This window comes from Procambarus clarkii, chromosome 25, assembly GCF_040958095.1.
Source record: "Procambarus clarkii isolate CNS0578487 chromosome 25, FALCON_Pclarkii_2.0, whole genome shotgun sequence".
Classification (NCBI taxonomy): Eukaryota; Metazoa; Arthropoda; class Malacostraca; order Decapoda; family Cambaridae; genus Procambarus; species Procambarus clarkii.
In genome coordinates this window covers 14,603,892-14,622,408 of record NC_091174.1, presented here as the reverse complement: position 1 = coordinate 14,622,408, position 18,517 = coordinate 14,603,892, and the positions used below count along the sequence as shown (strand labels likewise).

The following is an 18,517-nucleotide window of genomic DNA, read 5'->3' as shown; positions in this document are numbered from 1 at the left end:
GGTGCGGGTTCGATTCCCGCACCAGGCAGAGACGAATGGGCAAAGTTTCTTTCACCCTGAATGCCCCTGTTACCTAGCAGTAAATAGGTACCTGGGAGTTAGCCAGCTGTCACGGGCTGCTTCCTGGGGCGTGTGTGTGTGTGGTGTGGTGTGGAGAAAAACAAATTAAAAAAGTAGTTAGTAAAACAGTTGATTGACAGTTGAGAGGCGGGCCGAAAGAGCAGAGCTCAACCCCCACAAGCTCAACTAGGTGAATACACACACACACACACACACATCTGAGACAGTCGAATGGTTATCTACAAGAGTGGACCCCTGGAAAAGTGAAGGAGCAAAGGGGACATGTTATCAACACACAAGATTCTTAGAGAAAATGCCATTAGAACCAAAACTAAGAGGCACGGGTGGAAATATAAAAAGCTAGATCAGTCATGCGAAATGGGGGAGGAACATTAGTTTAATAGTGCAGTAGTGAAGGAACTTTAGTTTAATAGTGCAGTAGTGAAGGAACTTTAGTTTAATAGTGCAGTAGTGAAGATGTGGAATGGAGTAGCTGAAAACTGGGTCCCAGGAGCTGATTCCTGCTTTGAGAATACTGTAAATACAAACACACACACACACACACAAGGACAGTGTATATATATATATATTATTATTATACACAAGTTTGAATTATATAACTGAAGTTATATACTTCAAACTTGTGATTTATAAGCAAATCTCTGCATTAAGCATTGGCACTGTGTTCCCCCATATAACAGGGCTTGATGAAAAACGCGAGAGATCTCTCACTATCTCATTGCCTGGAGAGGATTGGAGTTCTGGTTGGTTAAGCAGGTATCGAGCAGGTACGGTGTCCACAAGCAATGTCAATTGAACGCCGATTCTACGTCATCAGCTTTGATTCTACGTCATCAGCTTTGATTCAATGTTATCAGCATTGATTCAACGTTTAATTGACGTTAATAACGATAATCGCCTGTCGTTCCTAATCATATTTCAGTGAAAATAGGAAAGCAGTTGTGATCAAAATCGGTTTGATTTTGCTTTAGTGTGTTACTCCAGATTTCGACATCAGTGCTGGAAGTTGTACAGTCCAGGTGTCTCCCTCTTTTCTTTTATTTCTTTTTTGAGTCATGTGATTGTGTCAGTATTAATCTTTATTGAAGTGGTTTCTAATTGGGATGATTTTTTTTTAGAAACTTCGAATCACTATAAGGACTTCACTGGTGCTACGTTCTAAAGGTAACTGATGATTGATGATGATGACTTAAGCACGAGTCAAAAGTGCTCTAGCTGTTATAATCTAATTCATTGTGGTTATACTGCATTTTAAAAGATCATTGTCTTTGATCGTTATTGAATATATATATATATATATATATATATATATATATATATATATATATATATATATATATATATATATATATATATATATATATATATATATATATAATGTGTGTCCCCACATTGGCACCAGAGGTGGTACCCTCACAAACTTTTATATATATATATATATATATATATATATATATATATATATATATATATATATATATATATATCGAAAACTCCTCACCCCTGAAGGATTCGAACCCAGATAGCCAGGGCTCCATGAACCTCAGCGTATCCAGTACTATATCAACTAGACTATACTGACTGCAAAAAATGGGTGGAAATCGAGAGACTTTTACCCCAACCTCCCGACAGCACTCGATGGTCACTTTTAGGGTACAGATATTTCATCCAATCACCTCTATATCCTTCTAGATCCCTTGTTCTAGTTACACCTTTCCCTGGGGATGGTGGTCAGGTCGGGGACGTACCTACCGCCCTCTCTTTCTGCCTCCCTTAGCCAGTCTGAGATGTCGAGAAAGGCCTTGACAGGCCGAAAACGTTTCAAAATTCCCCTTTCCCATTTCTTTATAATCTTTTCTCCTGCCTATGATGTGTCTTTCTTGTAGACATGTTACTGAAAGTGACGGAAAAGGTTAGATCACCGATTCTAGCATGAATCTCTCTCTTTTCCTTAAGGTCCTCTTCACAAGAAAGAAATTTAAAAAAAAATCATTTTTTAAATTCTAAATATCTAAATAAATATCTAAATAAATTCTAAATAATTCTAAATTCATTTTTCATTCTAAATATCATTTTAGAGTTTAACTCTTACCTGCTAAGAGATGTGTTTCGTTGATGCTGTCAACATTTTCAAAGTCAGGTGAAGTGTACAGGAGTAAACAGGAGCACCGAATGTATAACCAAGGAGAATGAGGTGAAGTATTTTTTGTTTTGTTTAGTGGATCAGTAAGCCGTCTGCAGTTTCCTTCGTGATGGCTGGAGCAGTCTGCTGGGTATTGCTTAATCGGACTTGACAAGCCTTTTTAACTAGGTCAGGACGGACGGCTCTGCTTAAAAAATCACGTAACATTTTTATATATACCCCTCCCATCCTCCCCCCTGCTATCTCCCTTCCTCTACCCTACCATCCCATCCTCCTCTTCAGTCCCCTCAGTCCCTTTCCCATCGTGCCCGCTGGTTCCTCACCTCCTTGACGGGAACATCAGACTCCATCATGAGGCCGTCGTCAGTGCTCTCCTGGGCGTAGTAGTTGCTGAAGGGCCCGTTGGTGAGGCACACGGACTCCACGTACCCCCGCGACGCCCGGCGTAACAGGTACGCGTTCCAGCACACGTATCTGTCAGGGAGACAAGGGAGCGTTAGCCAATATAAAGCGGCACACTAACGAATGTCAAACAGTTTTATATACAAAAGGGGGTCTGATGTGTTAAACAGATGGCGTATTAGAGTAAAAGTTAAACAGTATTAAAAATAAGCATTTACAGTTTTACACGTCAATAGAGCAACTGTTAGTAGACTGCCACTGTATTATTTTTCATAGACTCGTGTTATCTGATTATCCACGAGCCGGTAACCAGGGGTTTTCGTTGGATGCCAGAAGGGCACTTGTCAGTGGAGCTGGATGTAGTTATAGACGTACATTGTGCAGCTAAATGCACAGTCTGTTGTCGTGCATTTAGTTCATTGTGCAGCTAAATGCACAGTCTGTTGTCGTGCATTTAGTTCATTGTGCAGCTAAATGCACAGTCTGTTGTCGTACATTTAGTTCATTGTGCAGCTAAATGCACAGTCTGTTGTCGTGCATTTAGTTCATTGTGCAGCTAAATGCACAGTCTGTTGTCGTGCATTTAGTTCATTGTGCAGCTAAATGCACAGTCTGTTGTCTTGCATTTAGTTCATTGTGCAGCTAAATGGTGCTAGATGTTTAGAGGCTTTTATCGTAGCCAATTTATTACAAGACTGGTACAAGACTGCGCATTTGGGAGTGCTCAAGGGGTGTTAAATAAGTGCTTGGAGGGATCGAGGGTGTCAGGAGGAGGGTGTTTGTCGTATTAAGAGTTGAATGTATCAGGGAAGTACTGTGTGGTAATGAAAGGAGGTCGGAGGCCTCAGAGCGGTGGTGTTTGGCATTAGGAGGAGCCAAGTGTGGTCATGTGGGTGTTTTATTCCATTATTGTGTTCTCGGAGGTCCTTGCTTAACAAATGACCTCAACAGCCGGGTGAAAGTTAACTATTTTAACTATGTGACGTAAAGTATTACAGTGAACCTATAGAGGAGTTTATAGTGCACGTAGATGACAATAGAGGTTAATTAATTTTCCAGCATGTTGTATAATACAGCAGGGACTATTAGAGAGGGTAACTAAAGGGTTATATAATAAAATATGGGGTGTATCTGGATTGCTACAATAAGGTTTGGAGAAGACTTAGACGATTTGATGTCTCTTAGCACCTTTAAAATTGTTAACTGAACCTGAATAAAATGAGTTAATGAGAGAGGGTTATTATAAGGAGAGTATTGATAGAGGGAGAGATGAGTGTAAGAAATGTCCTTACTATAGATCATCATAATTATATAGACGTTACTCGAAGACTGTGACCTAATATTTGTATTCATATAAGTAGGTGTAACTTGAGCATATGTTATATAAGAAGGAGAGAGAGAGAGAGAGAGAGAGAGAGAGAGAGAGAGAGAGAGAGAGAGAGAGAGAGGGAGAGAGAGAGAGGGAGAGAGAGAGAGGGAGAGAGAGAGAGGGAGAGAGAGGGAGAGAGAGAGAGGGAGAGAGAGAGAGGGAGAGAGAGAGAGAGAGAGAGAGAGAGAGAGTGAGTAGGGGAAAAGGTTGTGTACGTCAGCACCATTCATGATTAATAAAGCTCTGGCATATTCGAAATGTATAATTCAATCTATGCTTTTAGACCCGATGAATTTAACAGTGTAGTTTTAGAATTGATCAAAGCGAGATTAGTATACAGCCAAAACTCACCATACTTATTTCAGAATGAAAATAAAAATTTGACTGATTCGTTTACCCAAAAAAACTAAATGATCATATATAATTTCGATAATCTTATTGATATGACCTTTTAATGACCAATTTACTTTGTATACGATTGATGAAGTTTTACGTAATGAGTTATTACCACTCCATTAAACCCAAAGAATTTTTACCTTGTGTTGACGGATTTTTTTTTGTTAAGGCATTTATTGACACATATTTTATATTTTTTCCGGAAGAGTTGAACGAGGCGTGTGTGTCAAGGTGGTGAGTGTTATGAGTAGTGTATAGAGTACTCATGAATGCATGTCATTCATTAGTTTAACCAGCCGTTAAGATTTTCTGTCATGAGTGATTCCACTGTGGAGATGTTCTCATGAATAGTGTCAGTCATGAGGTAGAGTTGAATAGTGCCTGTCATGAATCATGTGCGAGGTTATTGTCCCTTCTCTCACTTGAGATAGAGACGTATCCTTGTACCAAACATGTTCCCTTATACGCCTGAATTTAGCATTTAAACGGAATAGGATCTGAGGCGTTGTTTCCTGCACCCTAGATCTCTTCGGGAGAGCCAGGGTGTGCAACCCGTTCTCGCAATTTCGTATAGTCAATATTGACTTGTTAAATACATGCATAGGTGACATACTAGTTTACCTTGAAAAGCTTCATAGAAAACACCGACCTTACCTAACCTTCTTAGTATGTTAAGATAAGCATCTTATTGCTTCGTAATTACAATTATTACTTAACCTATACCTATAATAGGTTAAGTAATAATTGTAATTACGAAGCAATAAGATGCTTATCTTAACATACTAAGAAGGTTAGGTAAGGTCGGTGTTTTCTATGAAACTTTTCAAGGTAAACTAGTATGTTTAGTATGTCACATATGCACGTATTTAATAAGTCAATAGTGACTGTAAGAAAGTGCGAGAACGGGTTGGGATGTGAGAGGGGTCTAGACTGAGGTTGTGAGATGGTATACAGCGTATGTGACGGTATGTAGTATGTGAAAATGTATAAAGATTGTAAGAGGGAATAGAGTTTGTGAGGAAGAATGGAGCTTGTGGGAGGGTATAGAGCCCTTGGGAGGGTATAGAGCCCTTGGGAGGGTATTGAGCCCATGAGAGGCTATAGAGCCCATGAGAGGCTATAGAGCACGTGGGAGGCTATAGAGCACGTGGGAGGGTACAGAGTTTATGAGAAGCTATAGAGAATGTGAGGCGAGAGGTCTCAAGAGACTTGAGAGATGAGACTTGGGAGGGCTTTTGAGAAAAGATAGTTTGCGAAAAAAGAGAGAGGTTGTAGGTGAGAGAAATCACAGGTTGTGGGGATGTGGGTGGGACTGTGGGTTGTGAGAGAGGATACAGGTTGTTTGTGAAGGGGAAGGTAGAGGCTGTGAGAGAGAACACAGGTTATTAAGAAGCTTCAGGATCAAGATGGAGAAGTCAGATATATTATGTGGTCAGTGTGAGAGCTTGGATGACAGGGAATGGTTGGGACAGACTTCAGCTTCACGAAGGAAATTGGGAGAAACTTATAGCCTGAGAGAAGGTACCTTGTAGCCTGGGAGAAGGTACCTTGTAGCCTGGGAGAGGGTAACTTGTAGCCTGGGAGAGGGTAACTTGTAGCCTGGGAGAGGGGTAACTTGTAGCCTGGGAGAGGGTAACTTATAGCCTGGGAGAAGGTACCTTGTAGCCTGGGAGAGGGTAACTTGTAGCCTGGGAGAGGGGTAACTTGTAGCCTGGGAGAGGGTAACTTATAGCCTGGGAGAAGGTACCTTGTAGCCTGGGAGAGGGTAACTTGTAGCCTGGGAGAGGGGTAACTTGTAGCCTTGGAGAGGGTAACTTATAGCCTTGGAGAGGGTAACTTATAGCCTGGGAGAGGGGTAACTTGTAGCCTTGGAGAGGGTAAAAGTCTTGGGAGACGGGAGACAGCTTATAAAAATGTGGAAAGTCTGAGTAAGAGACTTTGACAAAGGGGAAAAAAAAGAGAGAGAGTTATGTAGAAATGAAACGGTTTTGCTAGGGGGAAGAACTTAGGAAAGTGAAAGAGCCTTAGAATTGAGTGAGGGAGAGAGGAAGAGAGAGCGAGAGAGAGCACAGGGGAAAGGAAAGGGAGGGGGGGATCTTGGATTAGAGTAAAGCCAGGGAGAAAGAAAGTGCAGGAAAAAGCTTTTACAGTTAGTGAAATTTCATCTCTCTCTCAAAGCTTCAGTAACAGATCTCTGTAATTCTGGGTGTGGACAATGTTGTATAGTGTGAGTACAGTATACAACCTTCGCAGACTACATTGGGTGGATTATATATATATATATATATATATATATATATATATATATATATATATATATATATATATATATATATATATATATGTCGTACCTAGTAGCCAGAACGCACTTCTCAGCCTACTATGCAAGGCCCGATTTGCCTAATAAGCCAAGTTTTCCTGGATTAATATTTTTTCTTTTTCTTATGAAATGATAAAGCTACCCATTTCATTATGTATGAGGCCATTTTTTTATTGGGGTTAAAATTAACGTAGATATATGACCGAACCTAACCAACCCTACCTAACCTAACCTAACCTATCTCTATAGGTTAGGTTAGGTAGCCGAAAAAGTTAGGTTAGGTTAGGTAGGTTAGGTAGTCGAAAAACAATTCATGAAAACTTGGCTTATTAGGCAAATTGGGCCTTGCATAGTAGGCTGAGAAGTGCCTTCTGGCTACTAGGTACGACATATATATATATGTATATATGTCGTACCTAGTAGCCAGAACGCACTTCTCAGCCTACTATGCAAGGCCCGATTTGCCTAATAAGCCAAGTTTTCATGAATTAATTGTTTTTCGACTACCTAACCTACCTAACCTAACCTAACCTAACTTTTTCGGCTACCTAACCTAACCTAACCTATAAAGATAGATTAGGTTAGGTTAGGTAGGGTTGGTTAGGTTCGGTCATATATCTACGTTAATTTTAACTCCAATTAAAAAAAATTGACCTCATACGTAATGAAATGGGTAGCTTTATCATTTCATAAGAAAAAAATTAGAGAAAATATATTAATTCAGGAAAACTTGGCTTATTAGGCAAATCGGGCCTTGCATAATAGGCTGAGAAGTGCGTTCTGGCTACTAGGTACGACATATATATATAATATATATATATATATATATATATATATATATATATATATATATATATATATATATATATATATATATACATATATATATATATATATATATATATATATATATTGGCTCAAACGAGACGGCTCCCCTGTTATATCCACCCATGCCGAGTCGTGTATCTGTCTCACCTACGCTTAAAACAACCCACCGATCACACGTGGGTTGATCAGTGACATTCTCAACTCACCGTTGAGTTGAGCACAGAACAAATTACATATTCACGACGGCCATCTACTGAAACTGCACCTTGCAGGTTCGGCGTTCGATCCCTGATGGTCCAAGTGGTTAGGCACCGTTCCTTTCTCCCGTTCTCAGATCGGGGCAACAGATCTTTTGTTCTCGTATCCCTTCCAAGTTCCTTATAGTAATCATGACGAAGCGCGCTCTCCTGATCCTCTCCTCGCTTTATTGAGATAAATGATGCAGCATCAAGCAAGAGCCCCACGTTGCACTACAGGTCTTAACTGAAATGGATTATCTTGCGAAGCTTCACAAAGATTTCTTACATCTAACTGCCTAATTATCAAGCACCAATCATCATTTATCATCATCATCATTAGTCATCATTACTCCATTTTCTCTCTTAATAGAGTGAGTCACTCGGCTGGAAACTGATGAGGAACTATCTCATTAAGAGAAGGATCAAAGTATTAAGAACACCACCTTATTCGACTAATATAGTCGAGACTCTTCGTCGGGGGACTCTTCAGCAGAGTCCCCCCTCCATCAGGGGGTATCTAATCACGGATACTCAAGTAACTCTGCCCATTCTCTCGATTTGCCAATCCGTAAAAAGAAACTGCAGCTGTTTTACCCAATACGAAATGTATGAACGTACACAATCCACCTAACATATTCAGGTCGGTGGACAGAAAACGCCAATATTCCGGTGACTCAATTGTTACTAATACGTCGACTTTTTAACGAATCTGTCGAATCCGTAAACAAATACGACGTATATGGCGGAGGGAAGGGAATTGTCAGGAGAAAGCGCCAAGCCGTTAGACTGTATATAGCACTGGGAAAGGGGTCAGGATAAGGATTAGGGACGGGACCGGGGGAACGATTAGGGACGGGACCGGGGGGAACGATTAGGGACGGGACGGGTTGACAGACTTGTCCTAGAGCCCAACTGTGAATCTTTAATTGCATGCATTAAATAAAGTGATTCTTTGTGAAACTGTTTTACACCTACGTGTATGGTAGTGATGACGTGTATGGTGGTGAAGACGTGTATGGTGGTGAAGACGTGTATGGTAGTGATGATGTGTATGGTGGTGAAGACGTGTATGGTGGTGAAGACGTGTATGGTGGTGATGACGTGTATGGTGGTGATGACGTGTATGGTGGTGGTGACGTGTATGGTGGTGATGACGTGTATGGTGGTGATGACGTGTATGGTGGTGATGACGTGTATGGTGATGATGACGTGTATGGTAAGGTGATGACGTGTATGGTGATGATGACGTGTATGGTAGGGTGATGACGTGTATGGTAGGGTGATGACGTGTATGGTAAGGTGATGACGTGTATGGTGGTGATGACGTGTATGGTAAGGTGATGACGTGTATGGTAAGGTGATGACGTGCATGGTGATGATGATGTGTATAGTGGTGGTGATGTGTATGGTGGTGGTGATGTGTATGGTAAGGTGATGACGGGTATGGTGATGATGATGTGTATGGTGGTGGTGACGGGTATGGTGGTGATGATGTGTATGGTAAGGTAATGACGTGTATGGTAAGGTAATGACGTGTATGGTAAGGTAATGACGTGTATGGTAAGGTAATGACGTGTATGGTAAGGTGATGACGTGTATGGTGGTGATGACGTGTATGGTAAGGTAATGACGTGTATGGTAAGGTGATGACGTGTATGGTGATGATGACGTGTATGGTGATGATGACGTGTATGGTGATGATGACGTGTATGGTGATGACGTGTATGGTGATGATGACGTGTATGGTAAGGTGATGACGTGTATGGTGATGATGACGTGTATGGTAAGGTAATGACGTGTATGGTAAGGTAATGACGTGTATGGTGATGATGACGTGTATGGTAAGGTAATGACGTGTATGGTGATGACGACGTGTATGGTGATGATGACGTGTATGGTGATGATGACGTGTATGGTGATGATGACGTGTATGGTGATGATGACGTGTATGGTGATGATGACGTGTATGGTAAGGTGATGACGTTTATGGTGATGATGACGTGTATGGTGATGATGACGTGTATGGTAAGGTAATGACGTGTATGGTAAGGTAATGACGTGTATGGTGATGATGACGTGTATGGTAAGGTGATGACGTGTATGGTAAGGTAATGACGTGTATGGTAAGGTGATGACGTGTATGGTGATGATGACGTGTATGGTAAGGTAATGACGTGTATGGTAAGGTGATGACGTGTATGGTAAGGTGCTGACGTGTATGGTAAGGTGCCTGTTGTTTACATCCTCGCTGTGTCTGTCGTCCCAACCTGCCTCATTTCACGAGCCTGTCTCATTTTTCCTGCCTGCCTCACTACCCAAGCCTGCGTCATCTTGCGATCCTGCTTCATTCTTGCGGCCCGGTTCAATCACTATCCCCTGACTCATAATACTGGAGGATGAGGCAGGGATGAGCCCTGCCTCATCTTCCATTCTTCATTATCACTTTCCAGAGCCTCCCTCATCCCCCAGCCTCCCTCACCATCATCCCAGCCTCCCTCATCCCCCAGCCTCCCTCACCATCATCCCAGCCTCCCTCATCCCCCAGCCTCCCTCACCATCATCCCAGCCTCCCTCATCCTCCAGCCAGCATCATCCTTCCCTTGAACATATCATTTCAGCCTCCATCTTCTTTCTAATATGCTTCATCCTTATTCACTGTTCCAGCCTGCCTCATCCTTCTTCACTGTTCCAGCCTGCCTCATCCTTCTTCACTGTTCTAGCCTGCCTCATCCTTCTTCACTGTTCTAGCCTGCCTCATCCTTCTTCACTGTTCTAGCCTGCCTCATCCTTCTTCACTGTTCCAGCCTGCCTCATCCTTCTTCACTGTTCCAGCCTGCCTCATCTTTCTTCACTGTTCCAGCCTGCCTCATCCTTCTTCACTGTTCCAGCCTGCCTCATCCTTCTTCACTGTTCCAGCCTGCCTCATCCTTCTTCACTGTTCCAGGCTGCCTCATCCTTCTTCACTGTTCCAGGCTGCCTCATCCTTCTTCACTGTTCCAGCCTGCCTCATCCTTCTTCACTGTTCCAGCCTGCCTCATCCTTCTTCACTGTTCCAGCCTGCCTCATCCTTCTTCACTGTTCCAGCCTGCCTCATCCTTCTTCACTGTTCCAGCCTGCCTCATCCTTCTTCACTGTTCCAGCCTGCCTCATCCTTCTTCACTGTTCCAGCCTGCCTCATCCTTCTTCACTGTTCCAGCCTGCCTCATCCTTCTTCACTGTTCCAGCCTGCCTCATCCTTCTTCACTGTTCCAGCCTGCCTCATCCTTCTTCACTGTTCCAGCCTGCCTCATCCTTCTTCACTGTTCCAGCCTGCCTCATCGTCCTCCTCAGGTTCATTCACACACATTGCACTACAGAAGATTTGAAGTGCTCGTGTTCTGAAGTCCGAAAGTTAATGACTTCAGGGTTCGGGGTGCCCTAGAGTGCACTAGGTGCCCTGCAATGCCCCGAGAATGATAATTGGTGTCTTATCTAGGAAGCAACTAATTATCCAAACAAAGCACCAAGCCTGACAGTCTGTTTAGCACCGTGTAACACAATGTTACGATATTATTGGCTATCATTCAGGATTCCAAATCGACAGGTAGGAGGACAGCAAGAAGACGTTTGGCCAGGACAAACAACGGACAAGCTAGTACCGGTAGCAGCCTTCGGACCATTCGTAAACAGAGCAACGAAAATGTTTAAGGAAAATTGTATTTCATTGCTGGGAGGGTACAAGCCTTTACCGTAATGGTTAGGGATTAACCAAATTAAACAAGCGGGACCCCTCCAGGGGATGAGACAGACATAATACATGGAGATACATTGTAAACGCACACAAAGAGAGTGAAGCCTGCAAGCAGACAATCTGCACGGTAAAGGGCTACAAAATAGTGAGCGTGGCTTTCTGTAGGGAGAGTTGTCAAGGTGGGATGCAAGCACGACATGTGGCTTTGTAGGGACCGCGCAGAGCATCACGGGCACTTCCAATATCGGCGGTCTTGTAACGACGGAACACCGGTTTCTACACAATACACACAGAAATCACAATAGCGTGATGCATCAAATGAACAACTCCTTACGGGGCGTGATGAGGGTTCGAACCTACGTCCGAGAGGATCCCAGGAGTACAACCTATGTCATACAAGTAGTAAAAGTGAAGGAGCGTTCGCCACTCGGCTCCTCCCTAAAGAGGTACGCTACAAGACTCTGCATAAGATAAGGATATAAAGGATTTAACTCGTAGATAATGGATATAGCACAACCTAGACTGGCCGTCTAGGACCTGAACCCTTAAGAGTTTCGCAATATCCGTATTTACGAAACTTTTGGGGTTGATCTTGTAGGGTTTAAGATTTGCCTTCCATAGAGTGTCATGGGTTTGCCATGGAACGCCATGCTGTTTAGAAAGCCAGAGCGCAAGGTTTCGTAGCTGAGAGCTGAGAGCCGTGCCTGGTAGCTCAGGACGGCACACTATCGATCGGCAGCTGGTGGTGAATAAAGGAGAAATCGTTACCGCAACCACAGATGGTGAGGGCGTCCACATGGAGCCCCGAATAAACCCCTTCAAGAGCAACCAGGAAGAGAAAAGTGCTCAAAACACTGCCCTGGCAAACACCTTACTTCTGACGATAAGATGGAGAGAGAGAGAGTGAGAGAGAGAGAGAAGGTCCACGACATGCCTTAAACGCACATCCCGAGAGTAAGCTTAGTAGGATGAACGGCAAATTGCCTCGAAGGCCAAAATAGTCCATCTGGGCTAATATGTTACATCTCTAAGTAATTTTTTTTTTGTTTAGCATTATTTTCTACAACAGACGTGGCCAAGGTGAGGTGCACCGCTATTTCGAGTTTCTCAATGGAAAGAACTACTTCCTCCTCTCCACCTACCAAATATTATAAATATTGAACAAATACTCCAAGATGCATGGGGGAAAAAAAAAGGCATATGAACGCCATTTGCGGCCGCCTCCGAACACTGACTAGGGCTAAGTTCTGCAAGACTAAGGAAATGGTTGTAGGAAGACCGCAGATGCCCGCACAAGTCCAAAAGGTAAGACTGATCACGGGGCTTGCAGGTAAGAAAGTCTGGAGTGAGGTGAGAAGCCAGGTTAATGACCATGAAATGCGGACGTGTTCGTTCGCGACCACTACAGGCTCACCAGGAGCAGAACCTCTAAGATGAATGATGGCCGCTGTATCGCGACCAATTTTACCAGCAGACTTGCGAATCCTCTTCCAGATATTGGGAAGACGGGAGTGTTTAACTAGGGAGTGTACTGGGTGTTATATCAGAGCAGTGGGTGTTGTATCAGTGTGTGTACTGGGTGTTATATCAGAGTAGTGGGTGTTGTATCAGAGTAGTGGGTGTTGTATCAGAGCAGTGGGTGTTGTATCAGAGCAGTGGGCGTTGTATCAGTGTGTGTACTGGGTGTTATATCAGAGTAGTGGGTGTTGTATCAGAGTAGTGGGTGTTGTATCAGAGCAGTGGGTGTTATATCAGAGTAGTGGGTGTTATATCAGAGTAGTGGGTGTTGTATCAGAGTAGTGGGTGTTGTATCAGAGTAGTGGGTGTTATATCAGAGTAGTGGGTGTTATATCAGAGTAGTGGGTGTTGTATCAGAGTAGTGGGTGTTGTATCAGAGTAGTGGGTGTTATATCAGAGTAGTGGGTGTTATATCAGAGTAGTGGGTGTTGTATCAGAGTAGTGGGTGTTGTATCAGAGTAGTGGGTGTTATATCAGAGTAGTGGGTGTTATATCAGAGTAGTGGGTGTTGTATCAGAGTAGTGGGTGTTGTATCAGAGTAGTGGGTGTTATATCAGAGTAGTGGGTGTTATATCAGAGTAGTGGGTGTTGTATCAGAGTAGTGGGTGTTGTATCAGAGTAGTGGGTGTTGTATCAGAGTAGTGGGTGTTGTATCAGAGTAGTGGGTGTTGTATCAGTGTGTGTACTGGGTGTTGTATCAGTGTGTGTACTGGGTGTTGTATCAGTGTGTGTACTGGGTGTTGTATCAGTGTGTGTACTGGGTGTTGTATCAGTGTGTGTACTGGGTGTTGTATCAGTGTGTGTACTGGGTGTTATATTAGTGAGTGTACTGGACGTCGCATCATCCCCATACCAGTTACTATACCTTGTGTCCAAATAATCAAACACTTGTCCCTGGCCGCTGAGAACCTGTCCCTGGCCGCTGAAAGCTTGTCCCTAGCCGCTGAGAACTTGTCCTTGGCCGCTGAGAACCTGTCCCTGGCCGCTGAGAACCTGTCCCTGGCCGCTGAAAGCTTGTCCCTGGCCGCTGAGAACCTGTCCCTGGCCGCTGAAAGCTTGTCCCTGGCCGCTGAGAACCTGTCCCTGGCCGCTGAGAACCTGTCCCTGGCCGCTGAGAACCTGTCCATGGCCGCTGAGAACCTGTCCCTGGCCGCTAAGAACTCGGGTAAGAAGAACTAATGAAGACTACCTTTCGGCTTTATCCTCCTCGTTTTAAAGTTAATTAATTTTGCGTTGACATATGCATCATTGAAGCGACATACGAAGCTCTTAAGGCAGCTTCCCGGAAGCCTTTCCCGCGTGTGAGTGTGACAGCTCTCGTCTCAAGATGAGAAATACAAAAAAAAAAAAGAGTTCTTCCATCTTTTTCCCGGTGTACATAAGAGTTAATTAGGGCATTCAAAAGACTTAAACCCTGACACAATGCTTGTAGCCGGCGTTGGAAGAGGGAGTTCGTAGAAGGGACGAAAGAGAAATGTAGAGAAAATGAGGGGAAAGTGAGGGGTGGAGTGAGGTAACGGTAGCTGAGGGGGGGGCGGAAGGTGACATTCATATTCAAGGTTCATTTTGGGGTGAGGAAGATGAGGCATAATAAGGGGAGGGGGGGCAGGTAAATGTTGAGAAGCTGCATTATTCCGCCCTCATGTGCCTATATTAAAAATCCCAGGGGTCAGGGTCCTCGGTTTGGGAACTTTATCGACCGAGGCGCTCTCTCTCTGTCTGTCTGTCTCTCTCGCTCTCTCTCGCTCTCATTCTCTCTCGCTCTCGCTCTCTCTCGCTCTCGTTCTCTCTCGCTCTCTCTTTCCCATGTGTTTATATTCTCTTGTGTCCGTGTTTATATTGTTCTCTTCATTTGGTTAGCAAGACAATGTAAGCAGATCTGGAAGTTCCTCTTTGCTTATCACGGACGCTGTTTCTCTCTTTTGTGCGTGACAAAAAAAAAAGAGGATTTTGTCTTTTATTCGCTCCTTTCATCCGGCCAGCAATTCTCTTCCCCTCTCACTCTGCTATTTTTATTGCCTTCTCCCTCTCTATTTTTCTTAACACATTTCCTACGTTCCCTCCCTCCCCTCTTCCCACAAATTTCTTAATCTTCCTATCCTTCCCCCACTCCCCCATGCCTCCCCCACTCCCCCCATGCCTCCCCCACTCCCCCCACGCCTCCCCCTCTCCCACACTCCTCACCTGAGGTGGTTCCTGGGGACGTTGTGGACGTCGTTGAAGACCAGCTTGAGTCTGAGCATGTCAGAGTGGAGGTCGGGTTCGAGGGCCCAGGCCTGCTTGTCTCTGTCGTAACAGAGGACGGAGGCGGGGGTGTTGTGGGGGAGGGGCTGGAGCCGCACCTCGCTGGTCGTGTTGGCCAGGATCATCTCCAGGTACAGCCTCAGCACGCCCTTGTGCACGAGGTCGTGCAGGCGCGTGCGCGCCGGCGTCCACCCGGGCGTGCGTCCCTCATGGTCGCTCAGCTGATCCAAGATGCCGGAGTCGGCGCGGCGCTCCGCCTCGCCGATGACCATGAGGTACCGCACGCGGCACTGGTGGTCGAACCCCGTCAGGCGCCGCAGCTGCACCGTCGGGCGGCCCTCCATGCCCGAGGACGAGGTCACGGACACGTGCCAGTCGTAGTGCCCGAAGTGGAAGTACGGAGACTCGTACTTCTTGTCCTTGCGGCTGGCGACGCCACCGTTGATGGGCGGCGGCACCCGCAGCTCAGCCTCGAACACCGTCCTGATGTTCGACACCGTCAGCTCCAGCTGGAACTCGCCGTTCTCGTCGGTGAAGTTGCGGGAGTAGAGGTCCTCCATGTTGATGAGGCGACGGTTGCCCTGCGCGGGGGAGTCGAAGGTAAACTTGACCTGCTTGCCGGTGAAGGCCTCGTTCACGCTGAAGTGTTCGCGGTTCAGCAGCGTGAAGGTAAAGTCGATGTAAACCCGCATGCCCTCGCAGGGGTTGCGCCACACCAGGTAAACCCCGAGAACCTTCTCTGACCGCGAGAAGGTGATGGCCCATCGCTGGTAGCCGTAAGTCAGCTCCTTGCTGGTCACGTCGCGGTGCAGGTCGCGCGTCACGCTGCGCGTCACCACGAAGGAGAACACGTGCGTGTTGCCCCGGTCGTTCAGCTTCACGAAGCGGTGGAGCAGCGCCATCACGCTTCACAACCTGCAACGAGACACAACACTTGTTACTGGCCGTCCGGCGAGACCACGTGACCCTTCACAACCCTAATATCCGGACGAGGACAAACCTCTCAAGCGGACAAAGATGTGCAATGACCGGTTACCGAGAGAGAGAAAAGTGAACATCAGGGCACAGTAACCAGTGATGAAGGGGGGACAATAGTATTAAAATAAATAGTAGGTATCACCAGGAGAAGGAACACCAATCGAATCGTGTTCCTTTTTCGAATGGATCGAAAAACATCGCAAATTACGCAAATATTAGCATTAGTGCAATAATTACATCTGAATAAAATAAAAAGCTGGTAAAGGACATCCAAATATTATTATGGAGACAGGTCTAGGCTACACCAGCTCACGATATGAGCCCCTCCCCACACACGGTATATATAGAGTGAATCTCGCCTACCAAATATTCGAGTAAATGTAACGTACACCCAAATGTCTTTACACACACACACACACACACACACACACACACACACACACACACACACACACACACACACACACACACACACAGGCTGAGCAGACAGCACGCTGGACGCGTGATCCTGTGGTCCCGGGTTCGATTCTGGGCGCCGGCGATAAACAATGGGCAGAGTTTCTTTCACCCTAATGCCCTTATTACCTAGCAGTAAATAGGTACCTGGGAGTTAGTCAGCTGTCACGGGCTGCTTCTTGGGATGTGTGGCGTGGAAAAAAATAGTAGGTAGTAGCAGTTGAGAGGCGGGCCGAAAGAGCAGAGCTCAACCCCCGCAAGCACAACTAGGTGAATAAACACCACACACACACACACACACACACACACACACAAACTCAAATTTCACCTAGTGGTGAAAATACTGGAAACGCTAAGGTACATGGAGCCCTCTGGCTGTCTGGGTTCGAATCCTAGGAGGGGGGGTGTGGAGTTTTCTATTATATATTGTATTATTATAACTAGTCACGGAGTGAAAAGACACTTGTTTACACTTGAACGATTCTTCGCGGCAGGGGATCGTATTCCAGGGACCATAGGATTAAGGACCTGCCCGAAACGCTACGCGTACTAGTGGCTGTACAAGAATGTAACAACTCTTGTATATATCTCAAAAAAAAAAAAAACAAAAAAAAACAAAAAAAAAAAAAAAAAACTTAATCACACACATGCTGTAGGTGTACATATCACACACATATACACCTACAGCATATACAAGAATAATACAATGCATACCCGAGCAATACAACATGCACTAGATCATAATCGCTGATTATTGGTTATTATCATCAAGATTTCCGAAGACTAATTAAACTTTAATTTAATTACAGTTAAATTAGTCTTCGGAAATCTTGATGATAATGATCAATGATCAGTGAATTTGTTCTAGTGTATTGTTCTTGTTCATGTTGTAATGTTCTTTTTCAGGCTGTATTGATCTTGTTCAGGCTGTATTTTTATTCATGCTGTGTTGTTCCACTACATGTATTGTTTATGTTGTATGCATCTGGTACATGTTGTATTTTGTTTATGTGTAATTGTTTATACAATATTTTAATAGTGACATGTATACCATTATGGACTTTATTACAAGAAGAAAGTTTAAGATCCAGATTGATTAACTTTGCAATAATTTAGTCATAAAAACTGTGAACTTCAGTTGTAACTTTTCGGGGGCAGCTGCTGCCAGCCTGCTTCTAAGTCCCCACTTGCCTCCTCGCCACCGGCCTGCCACTGGCCTGCCACCAGCCTGCCACCAGCCTGCCACCAGCCTGCCACCGTCCCGCCACCGGCCCGCCACCGGCCTGCCACCGGCCTGCCACCGGCCAGCCACCGGCCTGCCACCGGCCTGCCACCGGGCTGCCACCGTCCTGCCACCAGCCTGCCACAAGCCTGCCACCGTCCTGCCACCAGCCTGCCACTGGCCTGCCAAGAGGTCAACACCACGCGCTGTCGTCCTCTAATGAGCATCATTAATAGAGCCAAATCATCAGTAAGACGATCTGTCTTTGATGAGACACCTTCAAGCTGAAGAATATGGTGGAAAGGATGGACAAAGAATGAACTAGTTTCCTGTAAACTACAGCAGTGACACGAATCAAACCGTGGTTTGATTCGTGAATCGGGTCGTGACCCGATTCTCTAAACACAGTAACGTTCAAGCATTCAAAGCAGTTGTGAAATGGCGTAATTTTATTTAGTGAATTTTTTTTTTTCACTAAATGTGCAGTGAAACTAGGTGCCATGTTTTTCATTTGCAGTGCTTAGAATAATGTTATTTGTTGTGTTGATGATCTTGGTTCTATTTTTTGTAATAAATGTCTCCTTTCTCATT

The 18,517-nt window shown here is 44.7% G+C and overlaps 1 protein-coding gene across 2 annotated transcripts in view; it reads right to left on the bottom strand.

The window, feature by feature from the left end:
- The window catches only part of LOC123756344 (uncharacterized), a 402,241-nt gene that overhangs the window by 120,154 nt on the left and 263,570 nt on the right, over nucleotides 1-18,517 (bottom strand). For both annotated transcript variants that reach the window (XM_045739413.2, XM_045739414.2), the window contains exons 3-4: nucleotides 15,211-16,185; nucleotides 2,548-2,698 (exon numbers count right to left, since the gene is read on the bottom strand). In XM_045739413.2, the coding sequence (XP_045595369.1) occupies nucleotides 2,548-2,698; nucleotides 15,211-16,172 (1,113 nt within the window). In that variant the 5' untranslated portion in view covers nucleotides 16,173-16,185. The remainder of the gene's footprint in view (nucleotides 1-2,547; nucleotides 2,699-15,210; nucleotides 16,186-18,517) is intronic.